The sequence below is a fragment of the Perca flavescens genome, chromosome 13, assembly GCF_004354835.1.
Source record: "Perca flavescens isolate YP-PL-M2 chromosome 13, PFLA_1.0, whole genome shotgun sequence".
In the NCBI taxonomy this organism is placed as follows: Eukaryota; Metazoa; Chordata; class Actinopteri; order Perciformes; family Percidae; genus Perca; species Perca flavescens.
The window spans coordinates 31,705,491-31,727,129 of NC_041343.1; the positions used below are offsets into that span (position 1 = coordinate 31,705,491).

Sequence of the window (21,639 nt, forward strand, 5' to 3'; positions counted from 1 at the left end):
GGATTATATTCCGCAAGGGGCCGGATTTGGCCCGCGGGCCTTGAGTTTGACACATGTGCTTTAGACCAAGAGCATTTTTAAAGGAAAAGAGTGATTTTGAACAGCTTTTCTATTGTCAGTTTGCTTTTATGTAAAGTTTTCAATCTATTAAGCTTAAGACTTTTATAAAAAATAAACCATCTACTAACTGCTGAGAGGGAATCTAACATTATGATGTAGTCTTTCCAATTTCTATCCAACTTAAAAAAATAACATTTCTATTCTGCCCCTCAGCAGGTAGCATCTCTGTGCTTTTCCTCCGGTTGATTCAGTAGCACACAATAGACTGTGCAGGTTAGGTTACAGGTTAAATTTAAGTTTACTTAAACTTACTTTACTTAACGACAATTATGAGATACTTGTACTTTACTTGAGTATTCCTATGTGATACTACTTTATTTTTCCACTCCACTAAATCTCAGGCGGAAATATTGTACTTTCTACTCCACTACATTTATTTGACAGCTTTAGTTACTTTTCAGATGATTTGACATAAAATATATTTTAATATTCTATTCTTTTGTTTAAATTCTCTGCTCTTTCCTTTTCTTTTTTAAGATTTTCTATGCACTTGAAATGTGCTATATAAATAGTGTATTATTATTTAAAAAACATTTGATACAATGGTATGATGCAGTAGTTAATAACTTACCCAAAGTATATATAAAGGGCCCAACACTAATGAAGAACATTCAAATCTCTCATGTTTGTTAGTGACACAAGCAAAAAATAAAATATACTTTAATAATATAACACTGCTGCACAATGAGTACTTTTACTTTTGTTACTTTATGTACATTTTGCTGCTATACTAATGTATTTTTACTCTTGTAACATTTTGAATTCAGGACGTTTACTTAATTGAGTATTTTCAGACAGCAGTATTTTTCTGCTTTTACTTAAGAACATGGTTCAAAATTGGCACCATCTACTAGCAAAATGCTGGTAAAATATATAAGTGGCTGGTAGATTTGCTTCACTCATATGTCAAAAAAACAATGGTAATCTATTGAGTCCATCCATCCATCCATCTTCGTCCGCTTATCTGGTATCGGGTCGCGGGGGGAGCAGCTCCAGCAGGGGACCCCAAACTTCCCTTTCCCGAGCAACATTAACCAGCTCCGACTGGGGGATCCCGAGGCGTTCCCAGGCCAGGTTGGAGATATAATCCCTCCACCTAGTCCTGGGTCTTCCCGAGGCCTCCTCCCAGCTGGACTTGCCTGGAACACCTCCCTTGGGATGCGCCAGGGGCATCCTTACCAGATGCCCGAACCACCTCAACTGGCTCCTTTCGACGCAAAGGAGCAGCGGCTCTACTCGGAGCTCCTCATGGATGACTGAGCTTCTCACAAAAAAGATTGAGGCGCATTTCAACTTGTTACAGCACACCTGACTTCTGCTGCTTTCATGTCTACAGTCACAGAGTTATTAAGAAGGAAAATATAGCCTGTAGATTTTATCAGGGTTTATACCCTGTTTTATTCTGAACTGAGAAGGCTTGACATGTCCATGTATCATCATGTCTGTATTTACGTTAATTATGAATATAAATGATAGTCCACCAATGTTTAACTGGGATTTTGATGTTTTTAAGATGCAAACAATAAATGCAACAGAGTTCAGCAGAAAAAAAAACACATCAAAAAACACAGCATTAGAAAGCTGTCTAACCTTTGGCCAGTACTGCTTGAACACCCTTTGTGCTCTAAAAAAAGTTGTTTCCCCAATATGTACATGCATCAAATTTGGTTTGTCAAATCTTGGGGCCAAGAGTGTGTACCCAAAATTTGGGGTCCGAACTGCAGCCCTTTAAATTTTTACAAAATGTGTGCAAATTTGGGGTGAGCATAATTGTAGAAAATACAAAAAATAAAATTACTAAAGCAACATAGGCCCCAAATATTATTACCAAGGTCCACCCCATGCCGACTTTGCCCACTTATATCCCCTATGGGGCCCCTAGAGTTGGCCCACATGGGCTTACCATGTGGGGCCCATGTTACTGGAACAACATGGGCCCCAAATAGTATTACCAAGTTCCACCCCATGCCGATTTTGCCCAATTATGTCCCTTGTGGGTCCCATATAGTAGACCCACATGGGCTTCCCATGTGGGGCACATGTTACAGAACCCACATGGGGTCCACATAACTTGCCTACGTCCAGCCAATGCCCACTTAGCCCAATCTTATCCCTTACAGGGCCCACATGTTGAAGGAACCATATGGGGCCCAAGAAATGATACCCAGTTCCACCCCATGCCCACCCTGCCCACTTATATATACCCTATGGGGCCCCTAGAGTTGGCCCACATGGGCTTACCATGTGGGGCCCATGTTACTGGAACAACATGGGCCCCAAATAGTATTACCAAGTTCCAACCCATGCCGATTTTGCCCAATTATGTCCCTTGTGGGGCCCATATAGTAGACCCACATGGGCTTCCCATGTGAGGCACATGTTACAGAACCCACATGGGGTCCACATAACTTGCCTACTTCCAGCCAATGCCCACTTAGCCCAATCTTATCCCTTACAGGGCCCACATGTTGAAGGAACCATATGGGGCCCAAGAAATGATACCCAGTTCCACCCCATGCCCACCCTGCCCACTTATATCCCCTATGGGGCCCCTAGAGTTGGCCCACATGGGCTTTCCATGTGGGGCTCATGTTAGGTAACCCATATGGGGCCCACATAAATTGCCTACTTCCATCCCATGCCCACTTTGCCCGCTCATATCCCATATGGGGCCCAGACAATTTGCCCATGCCCACTTGGTACCCATGCAGCTGCTTTGTAACCCATATGGGGCCCACATCTACATGTTGGCTGCGCATTGATACTGAGCATGTGTATCTCCTGTAGTTTGTTTTTAATTTTAGATATTGGCATAGAGATTGGGCACCAATGAGTAAGTAAGTAAAGTTTATTTATATGGCACTTTATAAAAAAATGACACAAGAATACAAAGGAAAACATGAAATCAGACTGCCATAAAAACCGTGCTTAATTGTGTTTTAAGCCCCCAACGTCGAATTCAAGGCAGCGCTGCCTGGAAGATGACGTTGGGGGCTAAAACACCAAATACCAAAAACAAAGAAGTAAAGTTTATTTATATGGCACTTTTCACAAATAAAAATTAGTCCTTCAACCAATCAGACCAAAGATCAGGGTGACGTAGCAGTGACAGCGGCATCAAGAGGTTGCTGCGCTTCGGTGGCCCTCATGTTGAATGTAAAAAAAAAGCTGCTGGCCGTCGCTGCACTATCGTCATTGTGTAAAGCCTGCCTCAATGGTTGTGTTGGTGACTCGATTTGGAAATATTGGAAAGCCATGACGATAGTGTGAAAAACTCCATCACTACCTTGTTAGCCAGTTCCTGAATGGGCGCATGTGTGAAGTGCCGTGCAGCAATATGTTACCTTGCAAGACCTGATATCGCGCGATACTTCCTGGTGCTGAGGCCGGTGGCTCGCCGGCCGTAAGTCGCAAGAGTGGCGTTTCCACTCACAGGCGATAGGGGGATGCGAGACGACCACCATTCATCTCGAAAAAAAGTCATATAATCATTCCAATGACTCCGAAACTGTTCAGTTAAGGTAAATTAAGCTAAAAACGCACGGTAGATTATGACCCGTTTTGATAGTAACCTCACCTTCGAACAGCATGTCAATCAAATCACCAGAACTGCCTTTTTCCACCTCCAAAACATTGCCCGTCTCCGCCCATCACTTACATTCTCTACTGACGAAATCTTGATCCGTCTCTTCATTACCTCGAGAATTGATGACTGCAATAGCATTCTATATGGTTCGTCATCCAAAGTAGTAAGTAAAAAAACTTCTATACATCCAGCACTCTGCTGCTGCTCGTCTGATCACCAATTTACGCTCCCCTGACCACATCACTCCAGTCCTCCAGAACCTCCACTGGCTCTCTGTCCCACAAAGAATACAATTCAAAGTCCTCCTCACTGACAAAGCCCTTCACAACAAAGGCCCCCTCCTATCTCACCGACCTGCTTCACCACCACACTCCTTCTCGCAGCCTCCGCTCCTCAGATGCCAACCTACTGTCGACACCCTGCCCCCTGTATGGAAGTATCTCCCCAAATGCATCCGCGATTGCAAAAATCTGTGCATGTTCAAATCACATGTAAATTGTACTGAGTGAATTGTCATAGTAAGTGTATTTCATTTTAAAAACTGTAGAGTGATCAGTGTACGTGTACTCAGGACATCTCGGCCTTTAATTTCAGTTTTCTAGTCTCTTGTGAGTTCAATTTTGGGGGCTCGTCCGAAATCACAATGACATGTAACACACTGTACCTTGTATGTATTCCAGATGTTTTTTGCCAGTGCACCACATTCAATTCAATTCAATTTTATTTTTAGTATCAAATCATAACAAAGTTATCTCGAGACACTTTACAGAGAGTAGGTCTAGACCACACTCTATGAATTCCAAAACCCCAATTACAGTAATTCCCTCAAGAGCAAGCATTAGCAGTGGCTGTTGCAACAGTGGTGAGGAAAAACTCCCTTTTAGGAAGAAACCTTTGCAGACCCAGACTCTTGATAGGCGGTGTCTGATGGGGCCGGTTGGGGGTGTGATGAACAGTGGCAAATAATAGTCACATTAAAGAAAATGGAACAGTGACTTAGAAGGTAGTCATGGAAGTTCATAACAGGGCACATCGTGTCATACTGAGTTGTGCAGTCTCCAATACCGGGACCTGACTACTCTGTGCATATGAACATCACAGCAGGGCGTAGCGGATGTAACGTGGCACTGCAGAGCAAGAAAAAACTCCGGGGAGTAAACTCCCCAGAGCGAGGTTAGTAACCAGCATTTCTGGGACATACAAAAGGAAACAAGTGAAAAAAGAGATGAGAGAGCAGCTCAGTGTGTCATAGGAAGGAAAGAATTTCCCCGGCAGTCTAGAATTATAATAGCATAGCTAAGAGAGGCAGGTTAGCTTAGAGAGAGGTGCCGGATCGGGCTTGAACTCTCCCCGGATCGGGCTGTACTGGCCTGCTTCCCTCTACTCTCACTATATATTGATTATATGATAAATAAATCTAATGACTACGAAGAGAAGCAGGTGGGCTGGGTTAGGCGGACGCTGCAACTCCTCACTCCTTAACTATAAGTTTTATCAAAGAGGAGGGTTTTCAGTTTACTCTTAAATGTGGTGATGGTGTCTCCCCCTCGAATCCAAATTGGGAGCTGGTTCCACAGGAGTGGAGCCTGATAGCTGAAGGCTCTGGCCCCCAGTCTACTTTTAGAGACTCTAGGAACCACAAGTAGCTCTGAGTTCTGTGAGTGCAGTGCTCTAGTGGGACAGTAAGGTACTAAGACCTCATCTAGCTATGATAGTGCTTGACCATTTAGAGCTTTGTAGGTCAGGAGGAGGATTTTAAATTCGATCCTAGATTTCACTGGAAGCCAGTGCAGAGAAGTTAATACAGGAGAAATATGATCTCTTTTCTTCGTTCTCGTCAGAACACGTGCTGCAGCTTTCTGGATCAGCTGGAGAATCTTAAGGGACTTATTTGAGCAACCTGATAGTTTGGAATTACAGTAGTCTAGCCTGGAAGTAACGAATGCATGGACTAGTTTTTCAGCATCGTTTTGAGATAGGATGTTCCTAATTTTGGCAATGTTACAAAGATGGAAAAAGGCTGTTGTGTTTGTTTTAAGTGGGCTTTGAAGGATATATCCTGATCAAAAATGACTCTTAGATTTCTGACAGCGGTGGTGGGAGCCAGGTCAATACCATCCAGAGTACAAATAGCAAAAAATTGTATTTTTAAGGTGCATAACAGTGACTAACGTTTCGATGTATAGTTACATCTTCATCAGAGTCCTTGGAGAGAATAGGCAATGGAGCCCTTAATAAGGATCATCAACAGGTGTGATTGTAGAGTAGCTATGTCTTTAGATAATGAAGTTCAGAGGTGCTTGGGTCCCATCACAATAACTTCAGTTTTGTTTGAGTTTAAGATCAGGAAATTGTAGGTCATCCATGATTTTATATCTTTAATGCACGCTTGAAATTTAGCTAACTGACCACTTTCGTCTGGCTTAATTGACAGATAGAATTGGGTGTCGTCTGCATAACAGTGAAAGTTAATTGAGTGTTTCCTAATAATACTGCCTAGAGGAAGCATATATAAGGAGAATAGAATTGGTCCAAGCACTGAGCCTTGAGAAACACCATGGCTTTAACAGCGTACTTGGAGAGTTTATCGTTAATGTTAACAAATTGACTGCTGCTGTTTACTTTTGACTTCATGGTATTTCAATACCAAATTGCTGGAGTGTGTTAAGAATTCTCTAAAAGACGTGTTCGTTCTGATTTCTGGAGGAGGAAGGAGAGGCTGGGGGAATTGAAAGTTAACTAAAAGGTTTAATAAAACAACACGATGAAAGCAACAGTCAAAAGACAATTATTACACTGCAGCTGACAGCGGACTGATCTCATGCTTCTCCTTGCGGAGTTACAGAAGAACAGTCCTGAATCATTCTCCGGATTACACATTTATTCCCTTCCCTCAGGATAAGGACACACCTCTGAATTTAGGTTTACTACAGGTCACAGACTAAGGTTGATTATCTTGGTAGTGCTGATTATACTCAAGTTTACAGAGTTTGCATTTCCTTTGTTCTAACCCAGACGTGGCACGAGGAGGTTGGAGACTCAAAGAGACGTTTCTCTTTATATGTTAATAGTTGGTTTTAACCTAATCTATCTGTAAGAAACAGGAAGAGAGGGAGAGAGAAATAGCCAGCTGTTTTTACCTTAGTAGGCTAGTCATTCTAGATTCCATTCCTATTTTCATAACCTGACTGCAGCATACAATTTATTATTTAAAACATAAAACATAAGCATGGTTTTAACTTTTTATAATCTAGCCCATTTAATTAAAACTAACAAAACTAAGATAATGAAATTAATAATGAAAGCAATGACTGAATAACAATACAATTTCAATTTTTTTTTATAAAGATCATTATTGGGCATTTTCGACCTTCATTTTGATAGGACAACTGAAGACATGAAAGGGGACAAAGAGGGGGGGTAACGACACACAGCAAAGGGCCACAGGTCGGAGTCGAACCCAGGCCCACTGCGTCGAGGAGTAAACCTCTACGGTATATATGGGTGCCCGCTCCACCTCCTGAGCTATCCTGGTGCCCTCAATTTCCATATTTTAAAGAAATGTATTATATGTTTTCATGTACAATACTGAAAATACATTTGTTAAATTTAAAATTATAATTTAAGTCTTTTCCAGGATTCTTTGTCACCCCAGCTGACAAAATATTATTTTCTACAGTGTATCTCACAACAGTGTTAGTCATTTACCTTACCTCAAACAGTACCATGATTTCACTGATTCTCTCAAATTAGAGCTGCATTTAGAACTATTAAATTAATCTGCAACTATTATCGGTTTGAGTAATTTTTTAATGGAAAAACAGTAAAACTTCTCTGATGCCAGCTTGTTAAATGTGATTATGTTCTAGTTTCTTCTCTTCTCTGTGACAGTAAACTGAATATCTTTGAGTTTTTGGCAAAACAAGACATTTGAGGATGTTATCTTGGATATTGGGAAACACTGATCCACATTTTTCACCAATTTTCCGACATTTTAGAGACCAAACAACTAATCAATCTATCCAGAGACTAATCCACCCATTAATCGACAATGAAAATTATCTTTAGTTTATAAAAGATACAAGTATAGAATATACAAGTAGGAGAGAACAAAACATGCAACATGTCAAGTTACTTTATTGTTATGAAACAAAGTTTTAATCATGTGCCGGATCTCTTTATTTTGCAGACCGTAGATAACTGGGTTCAGGGCCGGCAGGACAACGTGTCCCACAACGGATGCCACTTTCCTGAGGTCTGCCAGAAGAGGGAAGCGGTGCAGGATCACAACGAGGAAGTGGGACACCACGAGGATGACGTACACAATCAGATGAGTGGCGCAGGTCTGCAGCGCTTTGCTGTTCAGAGCTTTGTTTTTACTACTCAAACACACCATGGCGATTCTCAGGTAGGTGAGGGTTACGCTGCAGAGGGACGAGCCCAGCACTACCACCGTGTAGCCGAGACCGTAGATGTTATTGATGAGAATGCTTTCACAAGACAGTTTGAACAAGGACGGGTTGTCACAGAACGGGTTGAAGATAACTGACCTGCAGCGTGACAGGCGGATGCTGAGCCCCACGAGAATCGCCACCAGCACGAAGATTGTTCCCCACGCTGCCGCCGACAGCAACACCACCATCCTGTTGGTCATGACGGCGGCGTACCTCAGTGGGTTGCAGATGGCCAGGTAACGATCAAAAGCCATGATCATGAGCACCGTGTGAGAAGTACCCATATGGAGGTGAACACAAAACGCCTGGAAGGCACAGTCGATGTAATGAATGTACCGTTCTGAGTCTGAAAATAAAAGATCTCGGAGGAAATGAGGTATAATTACTGTTGCCCCAAAGACATCGTTGATGCTCATGTTGCAGACGAGCAGATACATGGGCTGCAGGAGACTCTTACTCCGAAAGATCAGCACCACCAGGCCAATGTTGGACATTATGATGAAGATGTAGATGAGGAGGAGGAAGATGAAGGTGGGAATAAAGGATTGGGAGGTTACGTATAACCCCTCTAAGATTAGAATATCCCCAACAAAAGTGCCGTTTTCCATTTCTCGTCTGTCGCGTCAGGATAAAGACTCTGAATGTATAACTGCAGTTGTATGTATATGCAGTTATAGTAACAGAAAAGCAACAAGATTTAATTGTGACTCTTAAAAAAAATGTGTTTGTCTTGTATTAGTATGTATTAGTCTTGTTTATGTGATGAGTTCATCAATAATTCATTTCCTCTAATTAGGGCTGTCATCAATTACAAGAAATCATAGTTGACTGACTGATTATTTGATTTAATCGACAGATCTGTAATAGAATTAGTTTCTTTTCAATTTAAATGATGTAAAAAACATACTAATTCAAACCCAAACAATATATTTTTTCTTATGAAGTGTAAGTGTGAGAGAAGTAGGGCTGTCCTCGAGTAAAGAAAACTTCTTCACCTAACACTCGATTTTATGATTGTGTCAACGAAACGATTAGTTAATTTAATCGTCAGATCTGTAAAACTAAGTTTCTCCACAAAGAATCATACAAAAGCCCCACTTTAAATTAAAAAAAAGCCAGAGATGTGTTTAGACATGTCTTGAAAATAAATAATTCTGCACGAAAGAAGCGTAAAAATGAGTAAAGAAATTGTAGTTGACTAAAACTAAAAACAACCAATTAATTGACTCAGGGGGAGCATTCCTATCATGTATGAAAGTTAATTTACATAACAAACGTACTTATTTAAACCGTCACCTAACTTATTTGGTACTAACCTCTTAAAAATCTTTTCCTTAATCTAACCAATTAGTTTTGTTTCAATTCACAACGTTAACCGTACAGAAAATTTGTTCCCCTCGAAACGATGTTTAAAAATTCAGATTCCTTGGAGCGTAATTATTTAAGTGACAGGGTTAAAATACTTCCTCTTAGGTTTCTTGGAAATAAGTCATTCACCATGAAAAAAGCATAAACAAAAGAATCAATTTAAGAAATCTTAGTCGACTCGTAGGCAGCAGCCCTAAAAAACTTCTTCATGAAGTTATTACAGTGAACCTAAACATGTCTACATTACAGTAACAATGACAGGCTAAAATGCGATGCAGAATTTTGTTATTCTGAACTGTTGTTATCATGAATTTGTTACAGAGGCATGCAACATATGAAGTCGCTGTGTCTGAGTTTTTTCTCCATCATTCACCTATATTACAAAAACAGCATTATTTCTTTGCTTAAAATGGCATTTAAAGATTTTAGAGCTTTCACTGGAAGTAATTCTCACAAAGAAGACTATTTTTGCAAAGAGAAGTTGTCAATCCAAGTCAATTTGCGTCAACATTTGTCTATCATGAAAGTCTTGAATCAGATTAGGAAAAACGTCCAAAAGAAACACTTTTGAAAGGGTAAAAAATCTAAGAAACTTCAGAAAGAGCAACAAAAGATAGATCCCTCTCCGATGACAGACAGATACATCGATGTTGAACGTCTCTGAGCTGCACAAACTAACTTTCATTCAAGTGAAGGCAGAAACAAAGACACATGAAACGTGACAAATAAGTCAATAACTACTATATAATTTGGGTGAATCGACACTTTAAAAAAAGGTTAAGTGGCAGGTTTTGTGCGCACAAGATTAGATTTTTTTTCTGAATACGTTATACTCCAGTTCAGTGAGAACTCTTCTATAAAGCTGTGACAGAAAATTAAGAATTCTTTCATTCATCTCTAAAGCATTTGATTGAAGGCAGAAACAACAACATTGCAAATAAATCTAAAACTGCAATATCATTTGGGTGAACAGACACTTTGAAAGAGCTTGAAGATCAGTTAAAAGTGCAAGTTTTGTACCCAGATTAGATTTCTTACTGAAACACGTTAGGGTTATGCTCCACTTCACGGAGAACTCTTCCACAAAGCTGCGACAGAAAATAAAGAAAACTTTCGTCTCACAAGATGCTGTAAATTAATTAAAACATAGATTGTATCAAACACTTATGAGAAAACACAACATCCCTCCACCTCAGATGAGAAGTGATACTGCAGACACTTTTATTCGGTCCTCAGCTGCGTCACTCGCTGACTGCTCAACTTGTTGCCTGGCACCAATTGATACTCAGTATTTGTATCTCCTGTAGGTTGTTTTTAATAGAATATATTTCCATAGAGAGTGGGCCGCAAGAAAAAAGTAATTAAAGTTTATTTATATGACACTTTACAAATAAAACTGTTTTTTATCAATGATAAGAATACAAAGGAAAACATGAAATCAGACAGCCATAAAAACCTTGCTTGATGGTGTCTTATGCCCCCAACGTCGAATTCAAGGCAGCGCTGTGACCGTCAATTTCAAGGCACCTAACCCTAACCCTAAACCTAACCCTAAACCTAACCCTAACCATTGCCTAATCCTAGTGCCTTACAGGCAGGAATAAAAACAAAAAACAACGAAAGAAGCTTTTATTTATTAGTCACATACAGTACAACCCTATTCGGTAAAATGTATTCAACCCAGTGGCGATTTTAGACCCTTTTAAATTTCATCTCAGCCCCACTAAAAATTATAATAATTTTTTTCAATCAATTTTAATGCTTCAAGCCAGATTTTGTGAACTTGTCTGTTAGTGACAGAGGGCAAACAATTACAGGTTCAAAGAATCAGGTTTAATATCCAGTGTCGCTGTGGCCGATGCTATGCACCTGTAACCCCGTCAAGGAAAGTTTTATGTTTTTATTTATTTATTGTTTACACCTCATTATCATTTCATTTGAATCTGGTATTCCATAAAGGGACTTTAATAGTTTTTTCATATTTTCAATATTTTGCATTTATCCTCTACTATAATAATAAATACATATATTCATTGTTATCCAGGGAAATTACTGATTTAGCAGGAAGGGTTAAGACTTTAGCAAGGCACTGTATCCGTGTCACATTCTCATTAGGGGCTGAGTCCCCCATAGGTCTGATCCTAGAATCGCCCCTGATTCAATTTAAGATATTGTCACAGAGAGTGGGCACCAAAAATAAAAAAGTAAAGTTTATTTATATGTCACTTTTCACAAATAAAAATGACAAAGTGCTTCACAATAAAATGAAATACAACAAATTAAAGACATAAGAATACAAAGGAAAACATAACACCAGACAGCCATAAAAAACGTTTAACTACAAGCCTGTTAAAATAACAAAGAAAGAAGTTTTTATTTTATAAAGAAGCTTTTATTTATTAGTCACATACAATGATATACAGTACAATGTATTCAACCCATCCTAAGATACATAGCAGCGTCCAGGGAACAACTTGGGGTTCATTGTCTCGCTAAAGGACACATTAGGCCCGTTGGACTTGAGCGACACCTCGTCTGTAAAGCGGACGGGAGCAGGGGCGGGGGGTCAGTCCTATGTTCCCACAGCCCTATGTTCCCACATTTCTAAGATTTCTTTTTTTTTTCACTGAAAATTAGGCCCTATGTTCCCACAGCCCAAGGTTCACATATTTCTGGGTTAGGGTTACATTCCCTCTGTAGTCCATTGCTACTGGATAATAGCTTGGGTGTAATTGGCTACTAAATTGGGAGAAAGGGGGATAAAATCTGATGCAAATTTATGAAAAAGGAAATGTGGGAACATAGGGCCTAATTTTGGAATACATCTTAGAAATGTGGAAACATAGGCACGCTCCCAGCGGCAGCAGCAGTAGGGGGTGGAGACAAAAAACTGTGGTCAAGTCGGACAGCTTTCGTCCGTTTCAAGAAGCCTTCTGTCTGTACGGGAAGTCACAGAAAGACTCACATCCTGTTAGATCCCATTCTGATTTGTTAAAATGTTTTCAGACCCATATATCAGTTTGTACTCCGTACTCGAATTTGGATCCATCACAACAGAGTAATCAAGAAAAAAATTATTTTGCACTTTTTTTTTTTTTTATAGTTTTACTTCCCGGAGTTCGCTACCTGGGGAAAAAACGAAATACTTTCACCTCGTAAATGGGTGTTTTAAATAAAACCCCAATCTTTTCCTTAATCTTAGTCATTTTGATGTCTAAACTTAAGTGTTGTGCCACTTAAATGCCACGGTAGCTGAAATGACTGGCAGCTCATCGTGCTCTATAGCCGGCGTCATATGACCGGCCCGCGGTGGCCTAATTTTATAGTAAAACTCTTTGACTCTAATATATCGACACAATTAAAAACAAGAACTTGGCTTTATCCAATGTTTACATTTCTGTTCTGGACATTTATTCAAAGTTTGGCATATAAAGATAATGCCTCATTTGCACATTTAAACATAACATTTGAATATAACTTGTAATACATAAACCAATTGTCTTAAAGTCAGTAAACAACTGGGGAAAGTTTCATGCTGATAATTGTTCAGCCTACCATCCACTCTAAGTCTCTGAAAAGACTTAAAAGTCTAAAGTGTGACACCATCTCACATCTAAAGACAATTTTTCAGTCACAGACTAGAAGATTTTACTACCAAGACTTCAAACTTATGATAATATCAAACACGTTTGATTTTTTAACTGACTTAACACAGCTGGGACTGAGTTTTATGACCACCTTACACCAAACGATTGAGACAACTGGAGCGCCCCAACCCAAGCAAGACTCTCAGGATTTCATTCTATATTGGAAATTTGTCTGCGACAGTTTGATCGCTTGAAAAGTCGTTTGGTGTCAGGTCGGCATTAGTTAATAACTCACAGGGAGTTAATTTAGAAAATTGACTGAATGCTCTAGCCCAGGGGTTTTCAATAGGTGAGGAACACCTCCCCTGGGGGGTGCCAGAGAGCCACAGGGGAGGCGCGACATGCAAAGATAAAATAAATCTTTATGCAGCTATATTGGTAATTGTGCATGCGTGTATTAGCTTTAAAATGCGATGTTTCCTCGTCCCAAGTCAACAGAAGTCAGCATTAAGGGAGGAGACAGGAACCAGCAAAGAAATTAGGAAATATGATCCTGAGTTAAAGTTAGGTTTCACCTGGTTGGGGTCCAAGGCTGCACCTCTGCTGCAGTGTGACAGAGACCGGGAGAAATGCAGATAACGCGTTTATGGTTGTCTGTGGACAGCGATTTCTCCTAAGGCTTTGAAAGTCCTAATCCCCTTCACCTCCACCTACTTGTGTGAGTGTGGGTTTTCCACACTGACCCTGATTAAAAACAAATACAGATCAAGGCTGCAGGTGGAGGAAGACTTGCCTTTATTTCTCTCTGCAGTGCAGTCCCGGATTGAACACCTCTACGCATCAAAAGCGCGGCCTCTATGTTCCCACTGACAGACACGCCGTCAGCTGATTTTGCTGGGGCTTCAGCCCCGAATGTTTTGAGTGTAGCCACAAATGTATTTTGGAAAGTTGACAAATATGAAACTGGACATCGCTTAATGTCTACTCTCGCTGTAAAAAGCTCAGACGTAGAGCAGCGTACAGCCATTACCTAAATGTTGTCTCATTCAGAGACCAGAGACCCAAACGGGGCTCTTTGTCTGTCAGAAGGTCTGAGATCTACCGTATCAGCAGACCAATCACGTAATGCACAGCAGGCTACGGTGCAGGTAGATTATTATAATATAGTGACTTTACTCTTGTAATAGCATTTTATAACTTTATTTTTCACAAAATATCAGGACTTCTCCAAACCTCAGAGAACACAGATGGAAATGAGTTATATTTTGAATGTGCACAAAGGTTTGGACATGAGCTGAAATCTTGCTCAAATATCTGAAATATTACAATCCATGGGTTTATTAATAAATTAAAATAAATAATGTATAATTGAGGTTACTTCCTCAACAAACCATACAAAAAAGAAGGTAAGAGTAAATGATGCCTAGGCTACATGTGTGCTGACTCAGATATAATTAGAATAGCAAATCTACAGGAGAACAAATAGATGAACGCAATACAGAAAGCCTGAGAGCCTTACTGCAATATATTCCATTATGTTTTTATATTTGGATTGTAATCTGTTTCCTTTTACATGAACATATTTCCAGCAAATTGATTCAGAAAAAGGTAGAATAGGTGCATACAAATTCACCAGAATGCAGGAAATGAAGTGTTTAATGCTCAAAATTTTCGGGGGGTGGACCCCCCACATCATAACATGTGTTAAGCATATTTTGTTGACTTGTGGTTAGGCCCACTGATTTTACAATGAAGGATTTTAAAAGTAGCCTCAATAGGCCTGCATGAACTTGGAAATGATTTGCTGTATCGTTTATTCAATTCAATTCAATTTTATTTATGGTATCAAATCATAACAAAAGTTATCTCGAGACATTTTACAGATAGAGTAGGTCTAGACCACACTCTATAAATTCCAAAACCCCAACAATTACAGTAATTCCCTCAAGAGCAAGCATTAGCAGTGGCTATTGCGACAGTGGTAAGAAAAAACTCCCTTTTAGGAAGAAACCTCGGCAGACCCAGACTCTTGGTAGGCGGTGTCTGACGGGCCGGTTGGGGGCGTGATGAACAGTGGTGATAACAGTCACATTAGAAGTCACAGTGACTTCGAAGGTTATCGTGGAAGTTCATGTCATAGCCGGGCACATTGTGTCATACTGAGTAGTGCAGTCTCCTATACCGGATCCTGACTACTCTGTGCATAGGAACATCACAGCAGGGCGTTGCGGGATGTAACGTGGCGCTGCAGAGCACGGGTGGGTGCTGCGGATGCAGCAGGACGCAGCAGGATGCTATTAGAGCATAGCTCTGCGAAGAAGAAACATAAGGACTCCGGGGAGTAAACTCCCCAGAGCTAGATATTTATGAATGCACTTTTTAAAATTGTGGAAATTCTTCAAATACAACATAAAAAAAATATTGAAACTCATCATTGTCTGGATAACACAAAAGATGGCATTACTGCAGAGGCGTGTGTGGGTTAGGGCAGGCGGACGGGAGTTTGGGGAAGGGGGGGCTTGGCTGTCCTTACCTACTCTAAGGGGAAGCTCACATTCACCCAATTTGAAAACCCCTGCTCTAGCCCTTCCTCGCCCTCTGTGGCCTGTAAAAGGCGCGCTATGCAGTTTTGGCCATTTCTTCTTCTATTCGCTTTTGCTCGCAGGTTTCTCTATAGAGCTCCCCCTACAGCTTTGGAATAGATATTTGGCAGCTCCTATGTTTACTTGTGTCTGACTCCTCGCTCGGTCAGTCGACCGATTCACCTATCTTTGTTCCTCCAATATCCAATGCTCTCCTAGCTTTCTGCTTGCTCCATGACGATAGTGTGAAAAACTTGCTGGCCGAAAGTTGCAAGGGTGGTTTTTCCGCTCACAGGCGCTAGAGGGAAGCGAGACGACCACCATTCAACTCGAAAAAAGTCATACAATAATTCCAATGACTCCAAAGCTGTTCAGTTAAGGTAAATTAAGCTAAAAAAAACGGCATAGTTCCCCTTTAAACACCACGTAGATTTTGACCCATTTTGATAGCAACCTCACCTTCGAACAGCATGTCAATCAAATCACCAGAACTGCCTTTTTCCACCTCAAAAACATTGTCCGAAAGGCAGAAACAGAGACACATAAAACGTGACAAATAACTCAATAACTACTTTATAATTTGGATGAATCAACACTTTAAAAAAAGCTTAAGAGGCAGGTTTGGTGCGCACAAGATTAGATTTCTGAACACATCCTCCATTTCAATGAGAACTCTTCTATAAAGCTGTGACAGAAAATGAAGAATACTTTCATTCACCTCTAATGCATTTGAGTGAAGGCAGAAATAAAAAAAACACTTTGAAAGAGTTTGAAGATAAGTCAAAAGTGCAAGTTTTGTGCCAAGATTAGATTTCTTACTGAAACACGTTAGGGTTAGGGTTGTCCTCCACTTCACGGAGAACTCTTCCACAAAGCTGCAACAGAAAATAAAGAATACGTTCGTCTAAGAAGATGCTGTAAATTCATTAAAACATAAATTGTATTAAACACGTATGAGAAAGTACAACCTCCCTTCATCTCAGACCAGAAGTGAAACTTCAGACTGTAGGATTCTCGTAGGGTACAGATTTGATCATTGGCAAATTATCAAATATGTTTTATCAATATTAATAAAGTTATGAATATGGTTATTAATAACTTTATCAAATCGACAAACAATCAAAAACGGGGCACCACCCTGCAAGTCAGGGACCAATAATCAAACTGTGGAACAGTCTCATTCTGTGGTAATCCTTTAAAAAGGAATTAAAGGAAGGGGTGAATCCAAACACGGACCTGATTGACCAGCAATTATTACAACAAGTACACAAATAATCACAAGCAACTGCTAATTAAGCATAATAAGATTTATTAACGTCACAATTATCGGTGGCTAATCAATAATCCTTCACTAATAAACTCATATACCTTTTTACAATATCACAACCAAAAACAAAGCAAAACAAAGCAACGCAGCATGGACACGTCTGTGTCTGTGTGTGTGTGAGAGGGAATGAGTGAAAGGGGAGGGGCGGTGTCGATCGTAGTTCTAACACATCAAACAACTCCAAAAATGGCTACTCCTGTGAGCTGCACAAACTATTTAGCCTCAAGAGGGCGGTAGTGGTGCTGGGTGCACGGGCAGGGGCAGAAGAAGCCGGGGGTTGCTAGGCAACGCGCCCGGACCAGTGCCTCCTTTCAGCAACCGGGGGTTACCGTGAAAGCAAAGAAACACAAACGCGGACAGCTTTTATCCTTCCTCCGCCTCCTAGTGGCGGGGTGGTGCATTCAAGGACCCGACGACCAATGGGAAAACTGCAACCTGGCCACAGGTGTGAAGCAGTTCTTTGTCTCACCACCAGTCTGCCTTGCCGTCCTCGTGTTTGAATGCACTTTCTCCATCTTGTGAAGTGGCGGCTTGTAGGAGTTTGGTGAAACTGGCTTTGGGATTCACATGTAGGCCAAGATCCTTTGTCTTGCCTCCCCTGTGTCTCACCAGTCAACTCAATCCGAGCCAAATCACTGTTTAACCAGCTTCTTGGTCCCCAACAAGACACTTTTATTTGGCCATCAGTTGCAGCGTTACACGCTGACAGGTCAACTTGTTTCCTAGCACCCATTGATACTTAGCATGTGTATCTCCTGTAGGTTGTTTTTAATTTAAGATATTGGCATAGAGAGTGGGCACCAAGAAGAAGTAAATAAAGTTTATTTATATGGGACTTTATGAATAAAAGACATAAGAATACAAAGGAAAACATAAAATCAAACTGCCATAAAAAAAACATGCTCGATGATGTTTTAAGCCCACACTGTCAAATTCAAGGCAGCGCTGTGACCGCCGACTTCAATGCACCTTACCCTAACCATTGCCTAATCCTAGTGCCTTTCTGGCAGCGCTGCCTGGACAACAACATTGGGGGCTTAAAACACCAAACACCAAAAACCGTTGTCTAACTAAAAGCCTGTTATAATAACAAAGAAAGAAGCGTTTATTTTTATAAAGAAGCTTTTATTTATTAGTTACATACATTACAACCATATTCAGTAAAATGTATTCAAGCCAGTGGCGATTTTACACCCTTTTAAATTTCATCTCAGCCCCCCTACAAATTACAATAATATATATATATATTTTTAATTTATTTAAATCCATTTTAATGCTTCAAGCCAGATTTTGCGAACTTGTCTATTAGTGACAGAGGTTAAACAGGCCTGCTCTACCACCTGAGCTATCCTGGCACCCTCAATTTCCATATTTTAAAGAAATATATTTTATGTTTTCACATACTATACTGAAAATACATTTCTTAAATTTAAAATTGTTTTTTACAGGTGTAAATATCTTTTAAACATTAAAAGCAACAAAATACACGTTTAATTTCAAATCAAAGATACAAACTAAATTTGTATTATAGAAAATGATTGTATTATTAAGTCATTTCCAGTTATTTTCCAGGATTCTATGTTGCCCCAGTGTATCTGTATTAGTCATTTACCTTGCTCAAACAGTAGCATGATTTCACTGATTTTCTCAAATTAGAGCTGCAAAGATTTAGTTGTCAACTATTAAATTAATCTGCAACTATTATCGGTTTGAGTCATTTTTTAATGGAAAAACAGAAAAACTTCTCTGTCAGCTTGTTAAATGTGATTATGTTCTAGTTTCTTCTCTCCTCTGTGACAGTAAACTGAATATCTTTGAGTTTTTGACAAAACAAGACATTTGAGGACGTTATCTTGGACTTTGGGAAACACTGATCCACATTTTTCACCAAATTTCTGACATTTTAGAGACCAAACAACTAATCCATCTATCCAGGGAATAATCCACCCATTATTCTACAACAAAAACTATCTTTTTTTATTTTTAAAGATACAAGTATACAATACACAAGTAGAAGAGGAGAAAACATGCAACATGTCAAGTTACTTTATTGATATTAACCCCTTAATGCCGACTGTCGCTAATTTGCATCAAACCCCTTCCATTCCAACTGCAGGTGAGATAGCGTGTGTATTCCTCCAATGCCGGTTTGTTTACATTCGATACATACCAGGAACCTTTTGCACGCACTGGTTTCTCGTAGGACCGGTCGGAGTGGGAACTACATCCAGTTCACGGAAGTGAAATTAACCCTAACCCTAACCCCTAACCCTAATACTAAAAAGACTACTGTCAATGTTAGGGAGTAGGAGAGTGTTTTCTTTCTTGCTGTTGTCAAGATTCATTTATTTGTCAATTACTTTGTGACATGAATAAAATCTACATATCTGAGATGGGAAAATGTGTTTTGTGTTGTTACCATTTTCTAAAGAATTTTACCATGAATGCCTGTTGTCGCTAATTTGCATCATACCTAAATTAATATTTATTCTATATGCTTTTTACAATCTCAACTTAGCATCAGCTTGGAGCCAGAAACACACATAATACATTTTTTTATATAATTGTGAATAAATTCAGGCATCACAGGGTTAAACAAAGTTTTAATCCTCTGCCGGACCTCTTTATTTTGCAGACCGTAGATAACAGCGTTCAGGGCCGGCAGGACAACGTGTCCCACAACGGACGCCGCTTTCCTGAGGTCGGCCAGAAGAGGGAAGCGGTGCAGGATCACAATGAGGAAGACGGTCAACACGAGGATGACGTACACGACCAGATGAGTGGTGCAGGTCTGCAGCGCTTTGCTGTTCAGAGCTTTGTTTTTACTACTCAAACACACCATGGCGATTCTCAGGTAGGTGAGCGTTACGCTGCAGAGGGAAGAGCCCAGCAGCACCACCGTGTAGCCGATACCGTAGATGTTATTGATGAGAATGCTTTCACAAGACAGTTTGAACAAGGACGGGTTGTCACAGAACGGGTTGAGGATAACTGACCTGCAGCGTGACAGGCGGATGCTGAGCCCCACAAGAATCGCCACCAGCACGAAGGCCGTTCCCCACGCTGCCACTGACAGCGACACCACCATCCTGTTGGTCATGACGGCGGCGTACCGCAGCGGGTTGCAGATGGCCATGTAACGATCAAAAGCCATGATCATGAGCACCGTGTGAGAAGCACCCATATGGAGGTGAACACAAAACGCCTGGAAGGCACAGTCGATGTAATGAATGTACCGTTCTGAGTCTGAAAATAAAAGATCTCGGAGGACATGAGGTATAACTATTGTCGCCCCAAAGACATCGTTGATGCTCATGTTGCAGACGAGCAGATACATGGGCTGCTGGAGGCTCTTGCTCCGAAAGATTAGCACCACCAGGCCAATGTTGGACACCAAGATGAAGATGTAGATGAGGAGGAGGAAGATGAAGGTGGGAATAAAGGACTGGGATGTTACGTTTAACCCCTCTAAGATTAGAATATCCCCAACAAAAGTGTCGTTTTCCATTTCTCGTCTGTCGTGTCAGGATAAAGACTGAATGTATAACTGCAGTTGTATGTATATGCGGTTATAGTAACAGAAAAGCAACAAGATTTAAAAAAAACTCTAGGGCTTTCCTCGCCTGAAGTAATTGTCTTGATTTAAATCGACAGAGCTGTAAAACTGAGTTCCTCCACAAGATCTCACTGTGACTCTTTAAAAGGTTAGAAAATGTTTGAGTTCCAGGAGATCGCCGTATGCTTTCCCCAGCCAATGTCAAATAATAAAGATCTTGAGTGTAACTGATTTCATCAATAAACAATTTCCTTTAATTAGGGCTGTCATCAGTTAAAACAAATCATAGTTGACTGACTGATTAGTTGATTTAATCAACAGATCTCGACTTAAGAAATCTTAGTCGACTCAGAGGCAGTAGCCCTAAAAAACGTCTTCATAAAGTTATCACAGTGAATATAAACATGTCTACATCACAATAACAATGACATGAATTTGTTACAGAGGCATCCAACACATTAAGTCACAGTGTCTGATTTTCTCCATCATTCAACTAAATTACAAAAACAGCATTATTTCTTTGCTTAAAATGGCATTTAAAGATTTCCAAAATATCCCAGGAACGGCTGTTTCCAGAAACAATGTCCCAGTTATACTTGGAAGTCAATTTGCTTCAACATTTTTCTATCATAAAAGTCTTGAATCAGATTAGGAAAAACTTCAGAAGAAACACTTTTGAAAGGGTAAAAAATCTAAGAAACTTCAGGTAGAGCAACAAAAGATAGATCCCTCTCCGAGGACACACAGATACATCGATGTTGAATGTCTGTGAGCTGCACAAACTAACTTTCATTCGAGAGAAGGCAGAAACAGAGACACATGTAAAACGTGACAAATAAGTCAATAACTACTACATAATTTGGGTGAATTGAACCGTGGCAGGTTTTGTGCGCACAAGATTAGATTTCTTTCTGAACACGTTATCATCCACTTCAGTGAGAACTCTTCTATAAAGCTGCGACAGAAAATGAAGAATACTTTCATTCACCTCTAATGCATTCAAGTGAAGACATTGCAAATAAATCTATAACATGCAATATCATTTGGGTAAACTGACAC

General features: G+C 40.1%; 2 protein-coding genes across 2 annotated transcripts; both read right to left on the reverse strand.

Annotated features, from left to right (window-relative positions):
* Positions 1-7,832: 7,832 nt before the first annotated feature.
* On the reverse strand, positions 7,833-8,768 carry LOC114566250 (olfactory receptor 8U1-like). Its single transcript, XM_028594578.1, has one exon. The coding sequence runs from the start codon at positions 8,766-8,768 to the stop codon at positions 7,833-7,835; it is 936 nt and encodes a 311-aa protein (XP_028450379.1).
* Positions 8,769-16,512: 7,744 nt separating this feature from the next.
* On the reverse strand, positions 16,513-20,532 carry LOC114566251 (olfactory receptor 8U1-like). The gene is made up of 2 exons (XM_028594579.1): positions 19,612-20,532; positions 16,513-16,572 (listed from the first exon to the last, which is right to left on the reverse strand). The coding sequence occupies exons 1-2, from the start codon at positions 20,530-20,532 to the stop codon at positions 16,513-16,515; spliced, it is 981 nt and encodes a 326-aa protein (XP_028450380.1).
* Between the last annotated feature and the right edge of the window lie 1,107 nt (positions 20,533-21,639).